Source organism: Diabrotica undecimpunctata, chromosome 4 (genome assembly GCF_040954645.1).
Source record: "Diabrotica undecimpunctata isolate CICGRU chromosome 4, icDiaUnde3, whole genome shotgun sequence".
NCBI classification, from domain to species: domain Eukaryota; kingdom Metazoa; phylum Arthropoda; class Insecta; order Coleoptera; family Chrysomelidae; genus Diabrotica; species Diabrotica undecimpunctata.
Genome location: NC_092806.1, coordinates 31795256 through 31814255, shown reverse-complemented (window position 1 = coordinate 31814255; position 19000 = coordinate 31795256). Strand labels below are relative to the sequence as shown.

The 19000-nt window shown below is 34.3% G+C and overlaps 1 protein-coding gene across 1 annotated transcript in view; it reads left to right on the top strand.

Moving 5' to 3' along the window:
- Dhc1 (dynein axonemal heavy chain 1) overlaps nt 1–19000 on the top strand; it is a 283979-nt gene that overhangs the window by 168711 nt on the left and 96268 nt on the right. The window contains exons 34-40 of the mRNA XM_072529291.1: nt 1530–1931; nt 3556–3827; nt 8475–8909; nt 13965–14366; nt 15269–15477; nt 15531–15769; nt 16759–17162. Coding sequence (XP_072385392.1) covers nt 1530–1931; nt 3556–3827; nt 8475–8909; nt 13965–14366; nt 15269–15477; nt 15531–15769; nt 16759–17162 — 2363 coding nt within the window. The remainder of the gene's footprint in view (nt 1–1529; nt 1932–3555; nt 3828–8474; nt 8910–13964; nt 14367–15268; nt 15478–15530; nt 15770–16758; nt 17163–19000) is intronic.

The window sequence follows — 19000 nt, the reverse complement described above, 5'->3', positions numbered from 1 at the left end:
ATTTTATTTTTGAAATTCCTTTTTATTTTTATTTTTAGAAATCTACTTTTTTTCAAGCCGTTTTGGCAATAAAACATAACCATTTTTTAGTTAAATAATATTTTTAATTCCATATCTACATTTATAAATATGTACGTTTTGCGAATTGACATGCACTCTAGCTGTGTATCGTTTTTACACTTACACTGGCAGCATCGCGGCATGAATTGAGATTCCAGTCGAACAAATGAATTAATTATAAAACATCGCGACGTTATATAGAAATTTACACTGGGTAATTGCAAATCAGAGGATCTGAGTTATTGTATTAAAAACCCTACTACTACTACTATCGGTTCACAGCGTTCTCCGACGCCTTTCGAGTCCTTACCGCCATTCTTCTCTATTTAACCATAGGCCTGGAGGAATTTCTCTTTCCTCTAGTTCTTTTTCAATTCCTTCTCTCCAGCTTCTTCTCGGCCTTCCTCTTTTTCTCCTTCCTTGTGGTGTCCACGTCAAAATCTGTTTCGGAATCCTGTCATCTGGCAGTCGCTGTACATGGCAGTACCATATTAACTGTTTTGTTTTTATGTCATCAACTATTGTATGCTTGACTCCCATCATTTCTCGTATTCTCTCATTTGGTATCCGATCTCTTCTTGATTTGCCTGCTGCTCTTCTCCAGAAGTTCATTTCTGTTGTTAGTAACAGTTTCTCTGTTCTTTGTTTCATTGGTCAAACTTCACTGCCATATGTGATTACACTTTTAAGTATGGTGTTGTATATGAGTTGTTTGTTCACTTTAGATATTGTTTGGTCCCACAGAATGCCGTTCATCCTGGATATGGCTTTTCTACCCTGTATGTTTCTGTTTTTTATAGCAGCATGGAGTGGTCCATCTTGAGTTATCTTCATACCCAGGTACTTGTATTCATCACAGTGTCTAATTTCTACGCCATCGTCTAATATAATGGACTGTTTTGTCCCTCCAATACACATAGTTTCAGTTTTCTTAATATTGACTTCTAGACCCCATTTGTTATATTCGTCTATTAGCTTCCGAGTCATGTAACTCAAGTCGTCATGATCCTGAGCAATCAGTATTTGGTCATCAGCGAAACATAAGGTGTACAGTGTAGTCTCGTCATTGAGAGGGATTCCCATGCTATTACATTTTCTTTTCCACAGCTTGAGTGCTTGTTCCAGATAAATTTTAAAAAGGGTAGGCGAAATACAGCAATCCTGCTTTAGTCCTTTCGTGACCTTAAATCCCTCAGATATCCTTGATAAAGTTTTAATTTTTGCAGTCGTTCCTGCATTAAAAACCCTATGTTCCGTAAAAATTTTTCCAAATCTGTATATAATATATCGCTAATAACCTGAGGTTGATTAGACTATGTTTATAAAAAAATTAAGTTTAGAATATGTTTGACTGAATGTTTCATATCTGACTACAAAAGTTATGTATACTAATTAGAAGAGTAGACAGAAGCTAGGAATTTAAAAAAACGCAAACCAAATTTATGTTTTTTTTTATTTGAATTTTGTAGGGGAACACGTCTGGTTGGTACTTGACGGTCCAGTTGATAGTATCTGGATAGAAAACCTAAATTCAGTCCTAGACGATAACAAAACTCTCACTCTAGCAAACGGCGACAGACTTTCCATGTCACCTACTTGCAAGATAATTTTCGAACCTCACAACATTGATAACGCTTCTCCAGCTACAGTCTCACGCAACGGAATGGTGTATATGAGCTCATCTGGGCTCAATTGGAAACCAGTCATCAGAGCATGGTTGAAAGGAAGAAGTCAAAGGGAAGTTGATGTCTTTCAAAATTTATTTGACGAGTCTTTTTCGAAGATGTATAGTTGGGGAACACAAAATTTGTGTCTGGTTATCGATGTTCTTCAATGTAATATTACACTACAAATTATTAGATTATTGGAAGGTACGTTGCTTTAGACTTTCTTAATAACAAATAGAGTTTTTAGTATCATCCTTAAATCTTATTTACTATTTATAATTGGAATTAACCACAATTTTAGTTAAAAGTACGTTTATTTTATAAATTAAATTTACATTTTAAATACGATTTCCGAAGTGTAACTCAAAACATTAATATAGAAGGTATTTTTCACTGAAAATGTGGTTGGTTGTCATTAAAAATGGTAAATAAAGTTTTAGAACCATATTATTAATACTAGTTGTCAAACATTTGAAATAAATCTATATAATGTATAAATTACAGTTTTACAACAATTTAATCGCTTCAATATATTGACAACTACTGTGAATATCGTGTTTATTTATTTTGATATTTGTATAGAAAGGTTGTAGCGTCTTTAGCACAAAATTTAGCAAAGTTAAATAACATTAAATCATATTTGGCTGTACCGCAATTAATGTGATAATGATACTAGTAGTTTTTCATATTGTTAATAGACCAAAAAATACATCTGATTTTTATTAGACTTAGTCCCAAAACAACAAGTTGTTGCTGTTTGTTGCAATAAACTTTAGCAAAGTTAAATACCACAACGCAAAAGTCTAAGGATATTTTAATAATTTGACAATACCAATGACAGAAATTTCATGACCATATAAATTTACTTGTACTATAATTGTTGATACAGACACTCACTTCTTATCAAAAAAATAATTATAAAACTGATAGCAATATGTGTTTTAGCATGTTTTTTATAAGGGACAAAAAATCGACATTTTTATGTTTTGTTTATTTTTAATTTTAGTCACTATATACCATTCTTGCTTAATAGGTGAGTTAAACATATTGTCTTTTTACCATGCAACATTTAACATTGGACGAGATGAATAGAATCGTGGGCCTCGTTAAAGCTGGTATGCGACAAACTCAAGTTGCTGACCAGCTGGGTGTCTCCCAAAGCGTCGTAAGTCGTTTGTGGCGTCGCTTTACAGACACTGGGAGTCCAGCCGAGCAACATTCAGGACGTGGTCGCTCTACAACCGTCGCTTGAGACCGATTTAATTTTAAATGCCAGAAGGCAGCTAACAATCACAGCACCCGAGCTGTAAGGAATCGTCTCCATGAAGCCAATCTTCGTAGTTGGCGACCACTGAGATGTCCACCTCTATCCAGAGGCAATCGCGCTGCAAGATTAACCTGGTGTCAAGAGTTTCAGAATTGGACTGACAATGACTGGGCCACAGTTTTGTTTAGAGACGAGTCTACATATGGATTTCATCGAGATTCTCGGACAAAAGTTTGGAGACGACCCGGAAATGGAAAACGATTACGACATCTTCAAGAAGTGTATGCATACAGAGGTGGTACATTAATGGTATGGGGCGGAATCATGATTGACGGAAGAACTGACCTCATTTTCCCACGTGGCTTTCTCACAAGTCAGCAATATTTGGACACTATTCTTGAACCTGTTATGCGCCCGTTTACTGCTGCTGTTGGAGAAAATTTTTACGTTATGCGTGATAACTCTCGACCACATGTTGCTGTACCGCAATTGATGATAATACTGATACTAGTAGTTTTTCATATAGGTAATAGACCAAAATATACTTTTGATGTTTATTAGGTTTAATCCCAAAACAACAAGTTGTGGAGGAGGAGGTGTCTGCACCAAAATCCGATGCTGGTGATCTCGAAGATGAGATTATCGAGGAGACTGAAAAAGTTGAAGAACACAAAGTATTTACCTCTGAACACTTGTCCAAGTTATATGTGTTTGCAATGGTTTGGGGAATGGGTGCATATCTGGAAAGCGATGATAGGCTTAAGTTTAATGAGTTTATAAAGGGTGAACTGGGTTTCTTGGATTTGCCTATAAATGATAGAAAAAATCAAGATGTAAGTATAGCTGACAGACTGTATGAATTTTATTCATTTAATATATTATTTCTTTATAGTTTAATTATTTTGTTTTCTACTTTAATTTTAAATACGAATTGTTATATTATTTTTTATAATAAAGTATGCAAGCCTCCATACATATGTTATCGAGCGTACCTATGTATTAAATTTTATCAAGCGGAAACGACTTCATCTGAGATTCTGAGATAGATAGATGTAATAGATTTTAGTAGAGAGGTTTTGACTATGTATTATGCATATGAAAGTAAGTTCATGTTTTATGTAACACTTCTCGCGAACACTTCTCTTTAACATATCACAATAACATAATTTTAGACTCACAATCTATTTAATTAAACCTAGAACAACCGGTTTAGACCACTATAATTTTGCTGGTAATCTTCGGGTCTCCAAACCGTTGAGCCTAAAATACTAAAACAATTACAAATCTTTACTAAAATAGTTCTATTAGACATGTTGAAAATATTTTCAATATTACTTATATATGGTTTGTATTACTTACATATCGGTGCAAGGATTTTTGTTAGAAAGGCATGTGTTGAACTTTCGTTTATGCTATAATAATGTTTATTGTTTTTCAACTTCATTACATATCGAAATATGTGGGATGTGTTTTAAGGAGACAGTCGGAAAGTAACCTATTGTTATTATGATTCTTTCTTTTTAACTATGACCCCCGGAGTGAGTGTAGCGGTCATATTTATGTCTCTGATCATTTCTTCTAGGTCTTTTGCATACTTCTGTCATTTGATCGATCCATCTTGTTTAAGATCTTCCTCGTGATCTTCGGCTTTTTACCTTTCCTTGGATAATATGTGTTTCGATATTTTCTATGTCTGCTCTCATAACATGTTCAAAGTATTTTAATTGTTGGAGATGGACTTTGCTGGATAGCCGTTTGCTGACTTTTAGCTTATTTAGAATTGAATGATTTGTCCTGTGTCCAGAACATTTTAGTGGCGTCTTTTTTTTCCGCTTAGCGTAGGGTCAAAAATTCGTATCTGTATGTTAGTTTTGTGTATGTTAGTACTGTGAATATTAAGCAGTTGATCAACCTTATAGAGCTCGTGAAATTTGAGAGTCCTTCCATTTTTTGTCAATATTTTCTACGGCCACTTTTGCTGGATGACATCTACGTTTTATTTCTTCCTGTATTGACCCTGTGTTTGTGAGCAATGATCCCAGATATAAATATGACCTCACAACCTCAAAACGGTCAATCGTGATCCATGATCCGAGAAAGGTTATAGTTTCATATGGTTAATCGGGGTTATGTATGAATGATTGTTATGTAGTCTATCCACTATCATGATCTTTTTCTTTATATGTTTAACTGCATACCAAATACTTGCCTTTCGTTTTTAAACAGTTATATGGGTTCAATTGACTCTTCTTGACTATTTGCAAGGTATTTTCGGCCATGTATTGAGATTTTGCGTATCCTTTAAGCGCTTTTCTGATAATATACTCCCCATATATATTAGATCATTGTGGAGACAGTATATATCCTTGTCTGATACCTTGTTTGGAATAGAATTCATTTGAGATTGTGCCAAGCACCTTTAACTTTTCGAGTAGTATATTCATATAGTTCAGTTTTAAAGAAATTAGGTGTTGTAGTACGCCTACTTCTTTTAGTATCTGATATAAGTGTTCCCATTTGACCCTGTCGAACGCTTACGATAATCTACAACAAATGTATAGTAGGATATTGAATTCCCTAGATTTCTCTATTATTTGTCTTATGTTCAGAAGATGTTTTCGAGCACCTCTACCTTTGTTTAATCTGCTGCCTTTTTATATATTATTCTAATTGTAAATTTTGTCCAGTCGTCAGGCCATTGCTTGGAATGTCAAATTTTGTTACAGAGCAAGTGAAGCAATTTTATACTTGTTTCTTCTTGTTTTTGTGTTGTTTTCAATGGCCAAAGTTCTGACTTTTAGTCTTTTGTTATGTATCGTATTTTTCTAAATAGATCTCTTTTTTTTTGTGTATATTGTGATAGTATTGTTGTTGATCAGCCTTGCATCTTTGTTTTATTTTTTTTAAGGTCTCTTAAACTAGCTTTTTTCTTTCACTATGTACACCACTTTGACAAAGATTTCTTATTCTCAATTACTTTGAGGGGTTTTATCTGTTATCCAGTGTTTTTGTTTTACTGGACTATTTACCTTTGGTGTTACACAACGTTTAATAGTCTTCCATATTTCTTATGATGTACCCATCGAGCAAAAAGACAAAAAAGGGAATCTAATCGTTATTCAAAGGAGACCAAGAAAGTGGCCTCTGATGGCGGACATATCCGGAAATGCGAATGCGCCAAATTTAAATTTCATGACACTTCACAATAATCATACAGTGGTGTAGGGGTTCTAATTTATCTATTTATTTGTTATATTACATAATATTAATACATAATACACTTAAAATACTTTTTTTAACACTAGAACACAATAAAGTTTTAATTAAATAATAACAATAATAGTCTAAAATGTGAAACAATTGTTAAAAAACTTTAATACAATTACAAAATAATCTTTGATGTGACAGTTGGGACAAACAATAACATCAGCAATACATAACCCAACTAAATTTGATTTCTTAAACAAGGAAAGAGTCTCTCTTTCCTTGTTTAATGTGGCCTCTCAAGATGGCACTTCCTGTCTAACAATATTTTTGCCCCCACTACCTTTACATTCCCTCTTTTCTCTTTTTGCTCGATGGATGTACCCCTATCAATACAGGGCATACTTCTTTGCACTTCTTGGAGAAGGTCGTCCTTTTTTCTTAGTTCTATCCTCTTTGTCTCTCTCTGTTTGTTGGGCGCTTTAAGTTTGAGCTTTACTTTCGCTACGAGAAGAGTATAATTTGATCGCCCATCGATATGATCTCACTGTTTGCATTGATGATATCCAGCGAATATTAATAAGGATATAGTCAATTTGATCTCTAGATATATCTTCAGAACTTTTCCAAGTATAAAGTTGGCGTAGATGGTATTTAAATTGAGTATTCATAATACAATAGTTATTTATCATAGCCAACTCGATTAAGCGGTCTCCTCTTTAGTTTCTCTGACCTACGTCAAACTATCCCAGCACATTATTTAGGTCGTCAATCTATGTAGTATTGCCGACTTTTACGTTGCGTTAAAGTCACCGCATATTAAGGTTAGCTCTTTATTTGGAATGTTGGTAGATAATTGTTGTTTCCAATTTTTCATAGAATTCCTCTACTGTTATGACGTCTGCTGTATTGTTTGGCGCATAAACTTCGATGATATTATATTTATGTGGCTTGCTTTCTAGTTTAAGATCTATCCTATCGCTCACAGCTTTAAATTCGACGAAAGACTTTTGTAATATTGATGAGACTAGAATGGCAACACCTGTATAGCTCGGTGTCTCACTGCTAGAGAACTAAACATAATTGCCATTAGGTGTCTAATACGGCCTTCTCCTAACCAGTAGGTTTCAGCTAGTCCAAAGATTTCAATGTTACACCTAGCCAGCCAATAATTGACAGCTTACCTGTGATTGTCTTTAGCTCTTGTACGTTCCATGCCCCGACAGTAATTAATTTTCTGTGGACCAATAGCTGAATTTCCACACGATGCCTGATCACTACTATTCGCGTGGTCGGTAGCCAATTTCGCACTCCATGACCCGGACTCAAGGTAGCGCCCCGGACTGCGTGACAATATCCCAATATCCGAGGCATTCTTTTAACGCATAATGTTCTGATTAAGAGAGAGTTAATTGATGTTATTTTTTCTCTGACTAGAACTGATATTGTATTTATAAAGATATTTTTATTTGTTTTAGATTTATATTTATAAAGTATGTGTTATTTATTTATTTATTGAAAAACATTTTTGCTAAATGACTGTGATATAATATCGCACATTTAATGGAAATGTTTTGGATATAGATAATATTCAAGGTGGTTTTCTAAAAAAAAAGAAAATTAAATGAGACCCCTTATTTTACTGTATGGTGGATAATATATATAATTGTGAGGTCGTTAGGCATAAATTCAAAACAGACACGAACTAACTAAAACATAGAAAAACCTAGAAACATGTAGAAAAACGGGTCACACACAATATACTACACAAAAATTAAAGTTTAAACAAATATCAATACATGTAGGAGCTTTTGTGTACTAGAGAGAAAGGAAAATTTTGTCATTTAAACCACTTTTTTGTGAAACTTATTTAAGGAGGCAAAAATTGACTGTATCAGTAACAAGTTAGATTAAATAGACAATAGATATAAATGTGTGATTTTTAATTAAAGAAGCAATTTGGTCAATAAAAAAATATGTTGAGATGCAGTACAGAAGATAAGGGCGAAGTTAAAAGATTCAGCAACTAATTATAGCACTAAATATCGTGAAGAGAAAGAACAAAAGCAGTCTTTTTTACACTACAAAATTAAACAAGAAAAGGACTAACTGGTTTTAATAAGAGATTAACAGACACAACGTCACAATCATAATCTCAAGCATTTGAATGGGATAAATATTAATTCTGATGTCTTTATATGTGCTTATAGATTCAATTTAATTTATGTATAAGTATTTCTATTAAAAATTAATTAACATATTTTTTATTATTTCAGGCAACCGTTTTTGACTACGTAGTCAACAGCGATGGAGAATGGGTACACTGGAGCACCATGGTAACCAACTACGTTTACCCCGAAGTAGCAACTCCCGAATTCGCTTCTATACTTATACCTATACCAGATAACGTTAGAATCACATACTTAATCGATACCATTGCTCGACAAGAAAAGGCAGTATTAGTGATTGGTGAACAAGGAACTGCCAAAACAGTAATGATGAAGAGTTTCATGAAGAAAGCGAATCCTGAAGTATATCTGAACCGAGCTTTCAATTTTTCAAGTGCTACAAGTCCTTTCCAATTTCAAAAGACTATAGAAAGTTACGTAGAAAAAAGAATGGGTAGTACATTTGGTCCTCCAAACGGAAAGAAAATGATAGTGTTTATAGATGATATCAATTTGCCAGAAATAAACTGCTGGGGGGATCAAGTAAGTGATAAATATATTTTTTCTAATTTAGTTACGTTTACAAAACATAGGATATTTTGTTTCACTGTAAGTAACTTGATTATTGATTGCTTACCTACAATATAACACCATAAATCATTTTCTGTGAAATTTAACCCGCTCACAAAGTGTGTATTAAATTAACTACCACTGATTGTCTCTGCTATTTTTGCTTCGTATATACGTATATTTTTATTTATTTTTTTTTCATTAAAGCAAAGTTGCCGCATCCACCAACAGGTTATTAGCGGCGTTACTCAATAAACAAAGCTTAATAATAAGTTTAAATTTGGAAAAAAAATATTGATTGAACTTAGGTAATTTAATAGGTTTTTACTGGACAGTTTTCTCATGAAAGAGCTGGTAGACTGTTTAGTAGATTGTTTATTAAACGTTTTCTTTAATATTTTGGACACTTAATTAACAAATGGATGACTGTAAGAGGCATAGCACATAGGTTGCACAAGGTGTGTTTACCATCCGAAAGTAGGTATGAGTATGTTATCTTAGTGTGTCCTACACGTAGCGAGTTACAATCGTTTGAATAAACCGTGTACTAGCAATAATTTTCCACTATCGTGTATATGGTTTTAACGATCTTAGTTCAGATTGCGACCAAAAAACCATTTTGATTGCGACATATCACTTTTTATTTAAAAAACGTTTTTTTAACGATAACTCCCATATGCGATAAGATTCATATAAATTTAGGAGTATGTTATTCTCTTGGGCAATTTGTAGTTTAAAAATAAAATATATAAAACAAAATATGGAATTAGGAAGATAGCTGCTAATAAGTGCTGATTTTTGACGACCATGATGCGTCACTTTCTAATTCAGAGCCCATCCCTCCAAGATAAGCCAATATTATTTTGTTCAAGTTAGTTAACCTTGCTTTTATGATCTTTCTTTTAAATAGGGACGGATTTGTTTTAACATGTAAGTGAGACCTAGCAAAGTGAAATTCTTGATCGGGATTATGGGATTAAATAAGCTGGAAGTGTTGTCTAGTAGCTGTGGCACACCCAGGGGGGGGGGTTTGGGGGTAAAACCCACCCCCCTCCCAGGGCATATTAAGTAAACAATATATAAAGAATAGTAGGAAAATGTAATTTGTCTTTCACACATAATACAAAAAATCCAAAACGCTGATTGAATAATTAAATTACCACTTTAAATATGTAGAACACAATAATTATTGTATTATTGTATAAATACACAATAAATAATACACAATAATTAACAATATTTTTCATTATATTTAGATATCGATACCTAATATTAGGCTTATGAAAAAGTAGACAGAATGAGTCTGTTGCGAGTAGCATGCGCCTACAGGACTGTATCTGCGGCGGCCTTGTGGACTATCACGGGTTGTGTTCCTCTGCATGTGTTAGCAGTAGAAAGGAGACATCTCTATAGGAGAAGAAAGAATTTGACAACAGCTATAAAATAAAAGAAGAAAGGGAAAGATCAATGGAAAGATGGCAAGAAGAGTGGAACAACAAGGAAGATGTTACTCAGTGGGCAAAGATACTGATCCCGAGCCTAAGGCACTGGGTATATTGTCTGTTTTAGGGCGTATCTTCATGGGTTCAGAAAGACAGATACAGATAAATGCCTATACTGCGATTATTCCGACATTGTTACTCACACAATGCTAGAGTGTAATAGATGTACAGTGGAAAGAAACAGAATGTATTAAGAAATAGGTATGAACTGTGACTGTAAGAGAGATGATCGTGAAGATGACGGGAAATACGGAGGGTTAGAATAGTGTTCACAATTACATCCGAGCAGTTATTAAAAAGAAAGAAGAAGAGGAGAAACACCAACCGAGCTAACGACAGAGATAGGATCTAATTACTATTTTAATGGGAATAAGTCGCAATTGAAGGTTAAAATAAGTTTATTGACGTTTGAATTTTTGATCTTTAATCTTGCACGGATAACTTGTCAATACTAATTAATAGAAAAAAGAATAGCGATTGGTACCGAAGTACATCTAGCCTTCATCGACCTAGAAAAGGCGTATGATACAGCTCCAAGATTTAAATTGTGGCAAGCTTAACAACAATTCGACATTAGTTCATACCTTTTAGGAATAATCACAGAAGTATACTGGGATAACACTACTTACCTAAAGATAAATAGAGGATATAGACTATCAGAGCCAATAAAAGTAACTAAAGGACTAAAACAAGGATGTAGTACCCTTACTGTTTAATTTATATATTGAGGCAGCCCTCCAAAATTGGAAAAACCCCTGCCAGGGAATGGAAATCTCGATAAGAAATGACGTACTGTTCTCCCTGAACTTTGCGGATGACCAAGAAATCCTAGCTCAAGATTCTTAGGATCTAGAATTTACGATAAAGCGTCTATAGAGAGAATATTTAAAATGGGGGTTACATGTCAGCATGAAAAAAACAGAATATTTATTTAGTTATCAATTCAGATGCAAGGATTGAAGTGTTGATAGACGAGGACGTGGAAATCAAACAAGTCGAAAAATTTAAATATTTAGGTCCACTCATTGCTTAGAACGGCTTGGAACAAACTGAAATTAAACACGAATTAATCAGGGACGTAAAATTGTAGGATGTCTGAACTCCTTATGGTCTGATCACAACATTTCCAAAAGGAACAAAAAAAGAATAGGACAAACCATGGTTGAATCAGTTCTTTGTTATGTCTCTGAAGTATGGACAATTAATGCAGACCTGAAGAGAGGATTGTTGGCAGTTGAAATTATTGTTGCAGTTGGATTATTTGAGAAGAAGTGCTAGAACATTAAGGCAGGAGAGGAAGACCAACGAATCTATAAGAAATAACATGAATGCTACAGAAACGGTCATTGACAGAATAGAAAGAAGAGGTTCAAAATGGGTTGGACATCTATTGAGAATGCCTGACGAACGTTGGCCCCAAAAACTTCACAAATGGAAGCCCCCTGGAAGAAGAAAAAGAGGTAGACTTCGATGCCCATGGAATGAAGGAAAAAGAAGAGCTATGTAATCGAGAGGTTTGGAGGAGGAGCATGCCTTGGACTGGGAGGATTGGCAGAGAAAAACGGGAATACGGCGATAGCCGTCTCCAAAATGTATTGTATTTATAAGTTGGATTTATTTCAAACGTCAATAACCTTATTGTGGCTTATTCCCATTAAAATAGTAATTACTTAAAATGCCACAAGAAAATAGCTTCAGAACAATAGATAAGATCTAGATAAGAGAAGAAAGTGTTCCAAAAATGTCGTCAGCCTTATAGTGGCCACCCCACTTTCGGAGTACGGTACGTGCGACAGTCAACTGCGCACAAGTAAGAGAGGGTGCTTTTAGTTGGTAGGCAGAATATTAGATACCTGAATGCGTAGCGGTTGGGCACCGCTATCTTTAGTACTTTAAATTAAACTAAATCTTAAATTTTTTTAGGGGGACTCAAAATAGAGTTAGCACAAAAAAATTTCAAACCCCCCCCCCCCCCCCCCCCCTAAAACAAATTCTGGGTGCGCCACTGTCTAGTAGGAGAGCTAATTGATCACTGTTCAGTGCAAATTAATGGTGGTTCGTGATTATTGATGAAGGTTTTGGCTAATTCTGTCATGGATAAAATGGATAAATCCAAATGCGTTTTTCAAGTTTAGTTGTCTTTGGCTTTCTCAGAGTTATTCTGGATTTTGGTGTTTCAAATTGGCTTTCTTAAAGTGAAGTGTCAGTTTCTGGAGAGATGACTTCATTTATAAAGCGTTTTTATTGCATGTCGTTGTTTTCGGTTACTTCTGTATTTAATAATAATAGTCTCCCGTTTTCTGTATTTACTTTAGGTAATTCTAACTCAGTAGGTTATAAAAGGGTTCTTTAGTGTGATAATGAAGGTAAAGCCTGGTTAGATAGTAACATTGCAGGCTGGCTGGTCTCACTGTTATGGCGCTTGGTATGGTTAAATTATAAGGGCTAACATATACTTCTCGTCTAAAGCTTAGGATGTGGCTATAATCGGAAAGATTTGAGCCAATTTTTGGAAATGTTATGAGAGATACAAGATTTAGAGCGATTATAAATAATTATTTTTCGAGGACATTATAAGGAATGTTCGAGTATACATTTGACATAACAATTCTTTCAGCAGGTGTTGTAAGCCATCTAGCCTTTAAAAGTTCTCCTTGGATAGTGATTTGGCCATAGTTATCTAAAAACTATTCGAAGAAATTTTTGTTGGTAACGTACATGTAGATTCGGTTCTTGAAAAGGAATTTTTGATTATACTAAACACTTCTTTGGAAGGTAATTTAAATTGATTGGTCACTGCTGAGTAGCTTTCTCTTACATTTTTTTTGTGTTAAGATTGTTCGGGATCAAGTTGCTGTACATTACTTATATCCATGCTTCAACCGGCTCCAGTTGTTAGAAATGTAAACCTCGATTGAAAGTTGGGTTAACGTTATGTTACTGGTCATCATCATGAAACCTCTTCTGTCCACTGCTGGACATAGGTCTCTACCATTTTTCGCCACTCTTCACGGTTCTGTGCTTCTTGTTGCCATTTCCTGGATATTCGTCCAATGTCATCCATCCAGCGTGTTGGTGGTCGTCCTCTGCTGCGTTTGTCTTCTCTTGGGCGCCAGTCAATTAGTTTTCTGGTTCATCTTGTGACTTTCAGTCTCGCTATGTGACCTGCCCAATTCCATTTCAGCTTGGCTATACGTTCGACGGCACGTTACTGGTATGTACGATAAAATATTTGTTATTTTGAATAATTAATTGAAAAATAATATGTTGTAATGCCTTTTTACTTATAATATGCATAACTTTCAAAAAATCAATCGAAAACTATTTCCTTGCACTTTTAGGAAAAATTACGATCGTAACTGAAAACACTGTTTACTTGTACTTAGTCAGGGCCGTTCTCTCCTATATTTTGGTATTGAAACTGATAAATTTCCTGGTAATCCTCATTTTGCTTTACAATTATTTGACTTCTCAGTTTTTCCACTTTAGATTTTTACGCTACAGTTACACTTCTTTTTTTTTTTAGATAACAAATGAAATTGTCAGGCAAACTATGGATATGGGCGGATTCTACAGTTTGGAAAAACCAGGAGAATTCACAACTATCACAGATGTTCAGTTCGTCGGAGCTATGGGGCAACCTGGGGGAGGTAGAAACGACATACCTTCCAGGTTGAAACGACAATTCTGTATTTTTAACTGTCCTCTTCCAAACGAAGTTTCGATCGATAAAATATTCGGTGTCATAGCGCAAGGACATTATAATGCAAAGCGAGGTTTTAGCCTTGAAGTTAGAAATTTGGTGAAAAAGTTAATACCGTTGACGAGAACATTGTGGAAAAATACTCGATCAAGACTATTACCTACCCCAGCTAAATTTCATTATGTGTTTTCTTTAAGAGATCTGTCAAGAATATGGCAAGGAATGGTAAGTATACTATGGATATTACCAAATAGTGGTTACATGATCTGTAATGCAGTGTATTGATCTGACTCAGATCCACACACTTCATTACAAAATACCCTTACGTCATTAGTTTTAAACCTTAAATTTTTTGCTAAATAAAATGGTTAATTACCTCGTCTTTTGTTTTCCAGTATTTAACTACTGTTAACATAACATTTTATTTTTGTTTTCACCCATTTTACAACATTTAAAAAATTGTGAAAACCTTGAATTATCGATGTCTGTCTGTCCGTAAACACAATTCCTCCATTCCTCCAAAGATGGTATTAAAAGTGAGAAGTACTGTTTTAAAGTCGCCAAAATGGTACAAGCGATGTATTATTCAACGCGCAAGGCGAGAAAAATATATACTACTGGATTTTATATCACTTCCAGTTAAAAAGTTATGACTGGAAGTTTGGAAAAATTACCCAAAATTAGTGAAATCGTCATGAATTTACATGAAGCCATGAAAGTGAATTACACGAAGAATTCAAATATCGACTTCCGGTGACGTTTAGTGAAAATCTAGGATTTGCGAAGTCAAATAATTGATTGTTATTAAGTAGATATATTTAAGAATAAGGGTAAATGTAAATGCCTTATTAACATTAGTATTGACTTTAATACCAAGTCTCGCCTATTCAGTATAAAGTATTAAACGATGAAATTATTTATTCTTGAGATCTTTAAACTTTTAAAATTCAGTTTCCAAAGTAGATGTAGAATGAACGTGGAGCCGTAGTTACCTTAATTTTTACACTCAATGTTTAACTTAGTAGTCAATGGTAATATCGGATAATACCAGAATTAGATGTTGAACCAATTCTTCAAAGCATCGTTATAAAAGTTCGCATTATCAATAGATTCATTACATATTTTAGATTGGTACATTATCAACTGTAATTGAATCTGAAGGATGTATGATGGTTTTGTGGAAGCACGAATGTACTCGAGTATTTTCAGATAGATTCACGATAGAAGAAGATAAGCAGTGGTTTAATGAAGAGCTTTTAACTCTAGTTCAAGAAAATTTAGGTGAAGAACTTAGAATTAAAACAGAACCTAATCCCGTGTTTGTGGATTTTATGAGGTAAATATATGCAACATTAAGTGTTTAATATACATTCATTAATAATTATTTAGGGATGCTCCGGAACCAACAGGTGAAGAAGGTGAAGATGCAGATATGGAACTTCCAAAAGTATATGAACCCGTCATAAATTCTAACGAATTAAGAGAAAGATTGGATATGTTTTTGGCGCAGTTTAATGAAATGATCAGAGGATCTGGCATGGACTTGGTATTTTTCCCAGATGCAATGCTTCACTTGGTAAAAATTTCAAGAGTTATAAGACATCCCAGAGGCAACGTAATGTTAGTGGGTAAGTGTGTGATATTGTGTGTAAAATGTAATTCTAAAATATATCAGTTCAATAGTGAATATATACTTTATATAGATGACATAGGGGAAATTAGTGTTGCAACTACTGCGCTGTCTAATCGCAGCGTGTAATACCATCGTACTTAGGGGATAAAGAATATAAAGGTAAACGGGTTGCCTAAGCGATGCCCGGAAATATGTTAAAGTTTTGGGGATTAGAGCCTTACAATATTTAGGGGGACACTAAGACAAAAAGATGATTAGGAAAATACTGAAAAATGGGTGAGTTTAACAATAAAAATATTACTAGAACTGGCGAATAGGCCACCCTTTCAGCTACTTAGATATGAATGAAGCTTCAACAGAACTATTGTTTTTCTTCGAAGATTTGATGTCGCCTTAATACAAGAGCCCTGGGTATACCTGTAAAAAAATAAAAGATTTATCAGTTATTTAGGAAAAGCTTATATACAGCAGGTTTGAGAAAGTTTCGAGGACTTTGTGTAATAGGTAATAGAATAAGTACAATAACCCAATTATAATATACTACTTCTAGAGAAACAAAACGAGAATTGCATTAAATATTTCCAATTATATTTAAATTAGCCGTCTGTATATTTGTTTTGATAAGAATTATTGTATTTATGTTAATATCTACTACCAGACATTATAATGTTTGTATCTTCAAGTATAATAGTATTGTATAACCGTATTTACCAGTTTAGTCTTAAAAATATCGTCAATACCCATCTTAAATGGATTTGGCGATAAAAAATCTTACTGTTTATTAATCTTTCTAAGTTTTATACTTCTGGTGTGCGTCTGTCTGGCTTGTCTCACTGTACTGCAGCACGGGAGTAAATACTTTTTAGAAGTTCTGTATATATATAGTCTAGGCTGCAATTTTGCCATGATCCGATTTATTATATTTATTTTATAGTCTAGTTAAGTATTTATTATTATTTATAATCGTACTATATTAATTTTTAGGTGTCGGTGGTAGTGGTAAGCAATCCCTTACTAAACTTTCCTCCTTTATCGCTGGTTACAAAACGTTCCAGATAGCTTTGACAAGATCTTATAACATCGGCAATTTCCTGGAAGATCTTAAAGTCCTATACAGATCTTGTGGATGTCAAGGAAAAGGCACCACTTTCATCTTTACCGATCTGGATATTAAAGAAGAGGGATTCTTGGAATATCTAAATAATATTCTTTCTTCTGGAGTTATTTCTAATCTATTTACCAAAGATGATCAAGCTGAGATTATTCAGGAATTGACTCCAATTATGAAGAGGGAAAACCCAAAAAGGACGTTAAATAATGAGGTTGTCATGGAGTATTTTATGAATAGGACGTGTCAGAATTTACATGTTGTGTTTTGTTTTTCACCGGTAAGATAATTATAATTTAATCTATTATAAGTTATTTACATAACTATATAAAATAATATAGAATACAATACAACATATTACCTACGAAACATATTTAGTGCGTTGTTTAAAAATATTATTTTGTCTAAAAATGTTTTAAACAATTTAAGTGTTATTTTTCACTTTTATGTAACACAAATTTATAGTTCCACATATTTCGTGTTAACGTTCTAGGAAGAAGAAATGACTAACTTGAAGAAGAAATCTTTCTAATTTAAGAATTTCATAGTTCATACTACGTATTATATGGGTATATATCTAATCTCGAAATAAGCTTTAACTGAGTCATAATAATGAAATAATAATAAAGAAATAAGAAAAATAATACGCACAAAGAAAAGAAACTATGAGCAACAAAAATATGAACCTATGGAGAGAGACCGGCCCAAACCAGGCTCCAGAGAATTCTATAAAGCAATTTCCTCTGAGAAAAGAGGACATAAAACGCACATATGTTTAGAAGAAAGGATACCAGCACAATTAAAGGAAAACATAATAGTGCCCATCCACAAAAAAGGGGACAAAACAAAATGCGCGAATTATAGAGGAATTTCACTCCTAAACACGGCATATAAAACCCTCTCAAACATCATTCTTAGTAGACTAGTCCCTTATGCTGAAAATGTCCTAGGCGAATATCAAGCCAGTTTTAGGGCAAACAGATCAACAATAGATCAACTATTCACGCTGGGACAACTTCTAGAAAAGGGTTGGGAGTATAACAGACTTATACACAATCTTTTCATAGACTTTCGACAGGAATATGATAGCGTAGAAAGAAGCCAAGTATGGAATGCCATGGCGGAGCTCTTAATACCAAAGAAACTCATTCGGTTGACCAAAGTCTGTATGGAGGGTGGAATATCTAAAGTACGTGTAAATAATAAACTGTCTGGCAGCTTTGAAATCAACAGTGGACTCAAACAGGGTGATGCGTTATCTCCACTACTTTTTAACCTTGTATTAGAGAAAGCCATGAGGTCGGCCGAAATAAAAACAGAATTGCTATCGGTTCAAGGTCCCAAGCTATTACTCGCATATGCAGATGACATAGATCTCGTTGGAGACTCCATCCTATCCACGAAACACATCTTCAACAAGGTGACAGGAGCAACAAGTGAAGTAGGGCTGAAGATTAATGAAGAGAAGATGAAATATATGTGTATAAATAGAACGACACGAAGAGACAGATTAGGACAAAATGTAACGACCAACACCTTTAATTTTGAAAAAGTATAACGTTTTAAGTATCTGGGGGCCGTAATCACAGCTAACAACGATGTTACTGTAAAAATAAAAGACAGAATTCAATCTGCAAACCGCTGTCTATTCGACTGGGTAAGCTCATAAAATCAAAAAATCTTACAAGAAATTCAAAGATCAAAATCTATAAATCCATCGTCAGACCTGTAATAACATACGGATGCGAAACGTGGACCATGACCAAAGCAAACGAAGAAAAGCTCAGACGCTTTGAACGAAAAATACTTAGAAAAATTTTCGGACCTCGCCATGACATCACCACAAACCAGTATAAGATCAGAACCAATATCGAATTAATAGCACTCTACAATGACGCCGACATTGTCCAAGAAATTAAATCACAGCGACTAAGATGGGCAGGCCACGTGCACAGACTGCATAACGATAGACTTATAAAACTGGTATGGGAAGAGATTCTTACAGGCTAAAGACCACTCGGACGTCTCACAAGGCAATGGAGAGATAACATCCAAGCAGATCTCCGGAAAATGAACATTCCATTTGACCCTAGGTTGATGAAAGACCGAACAAATTGG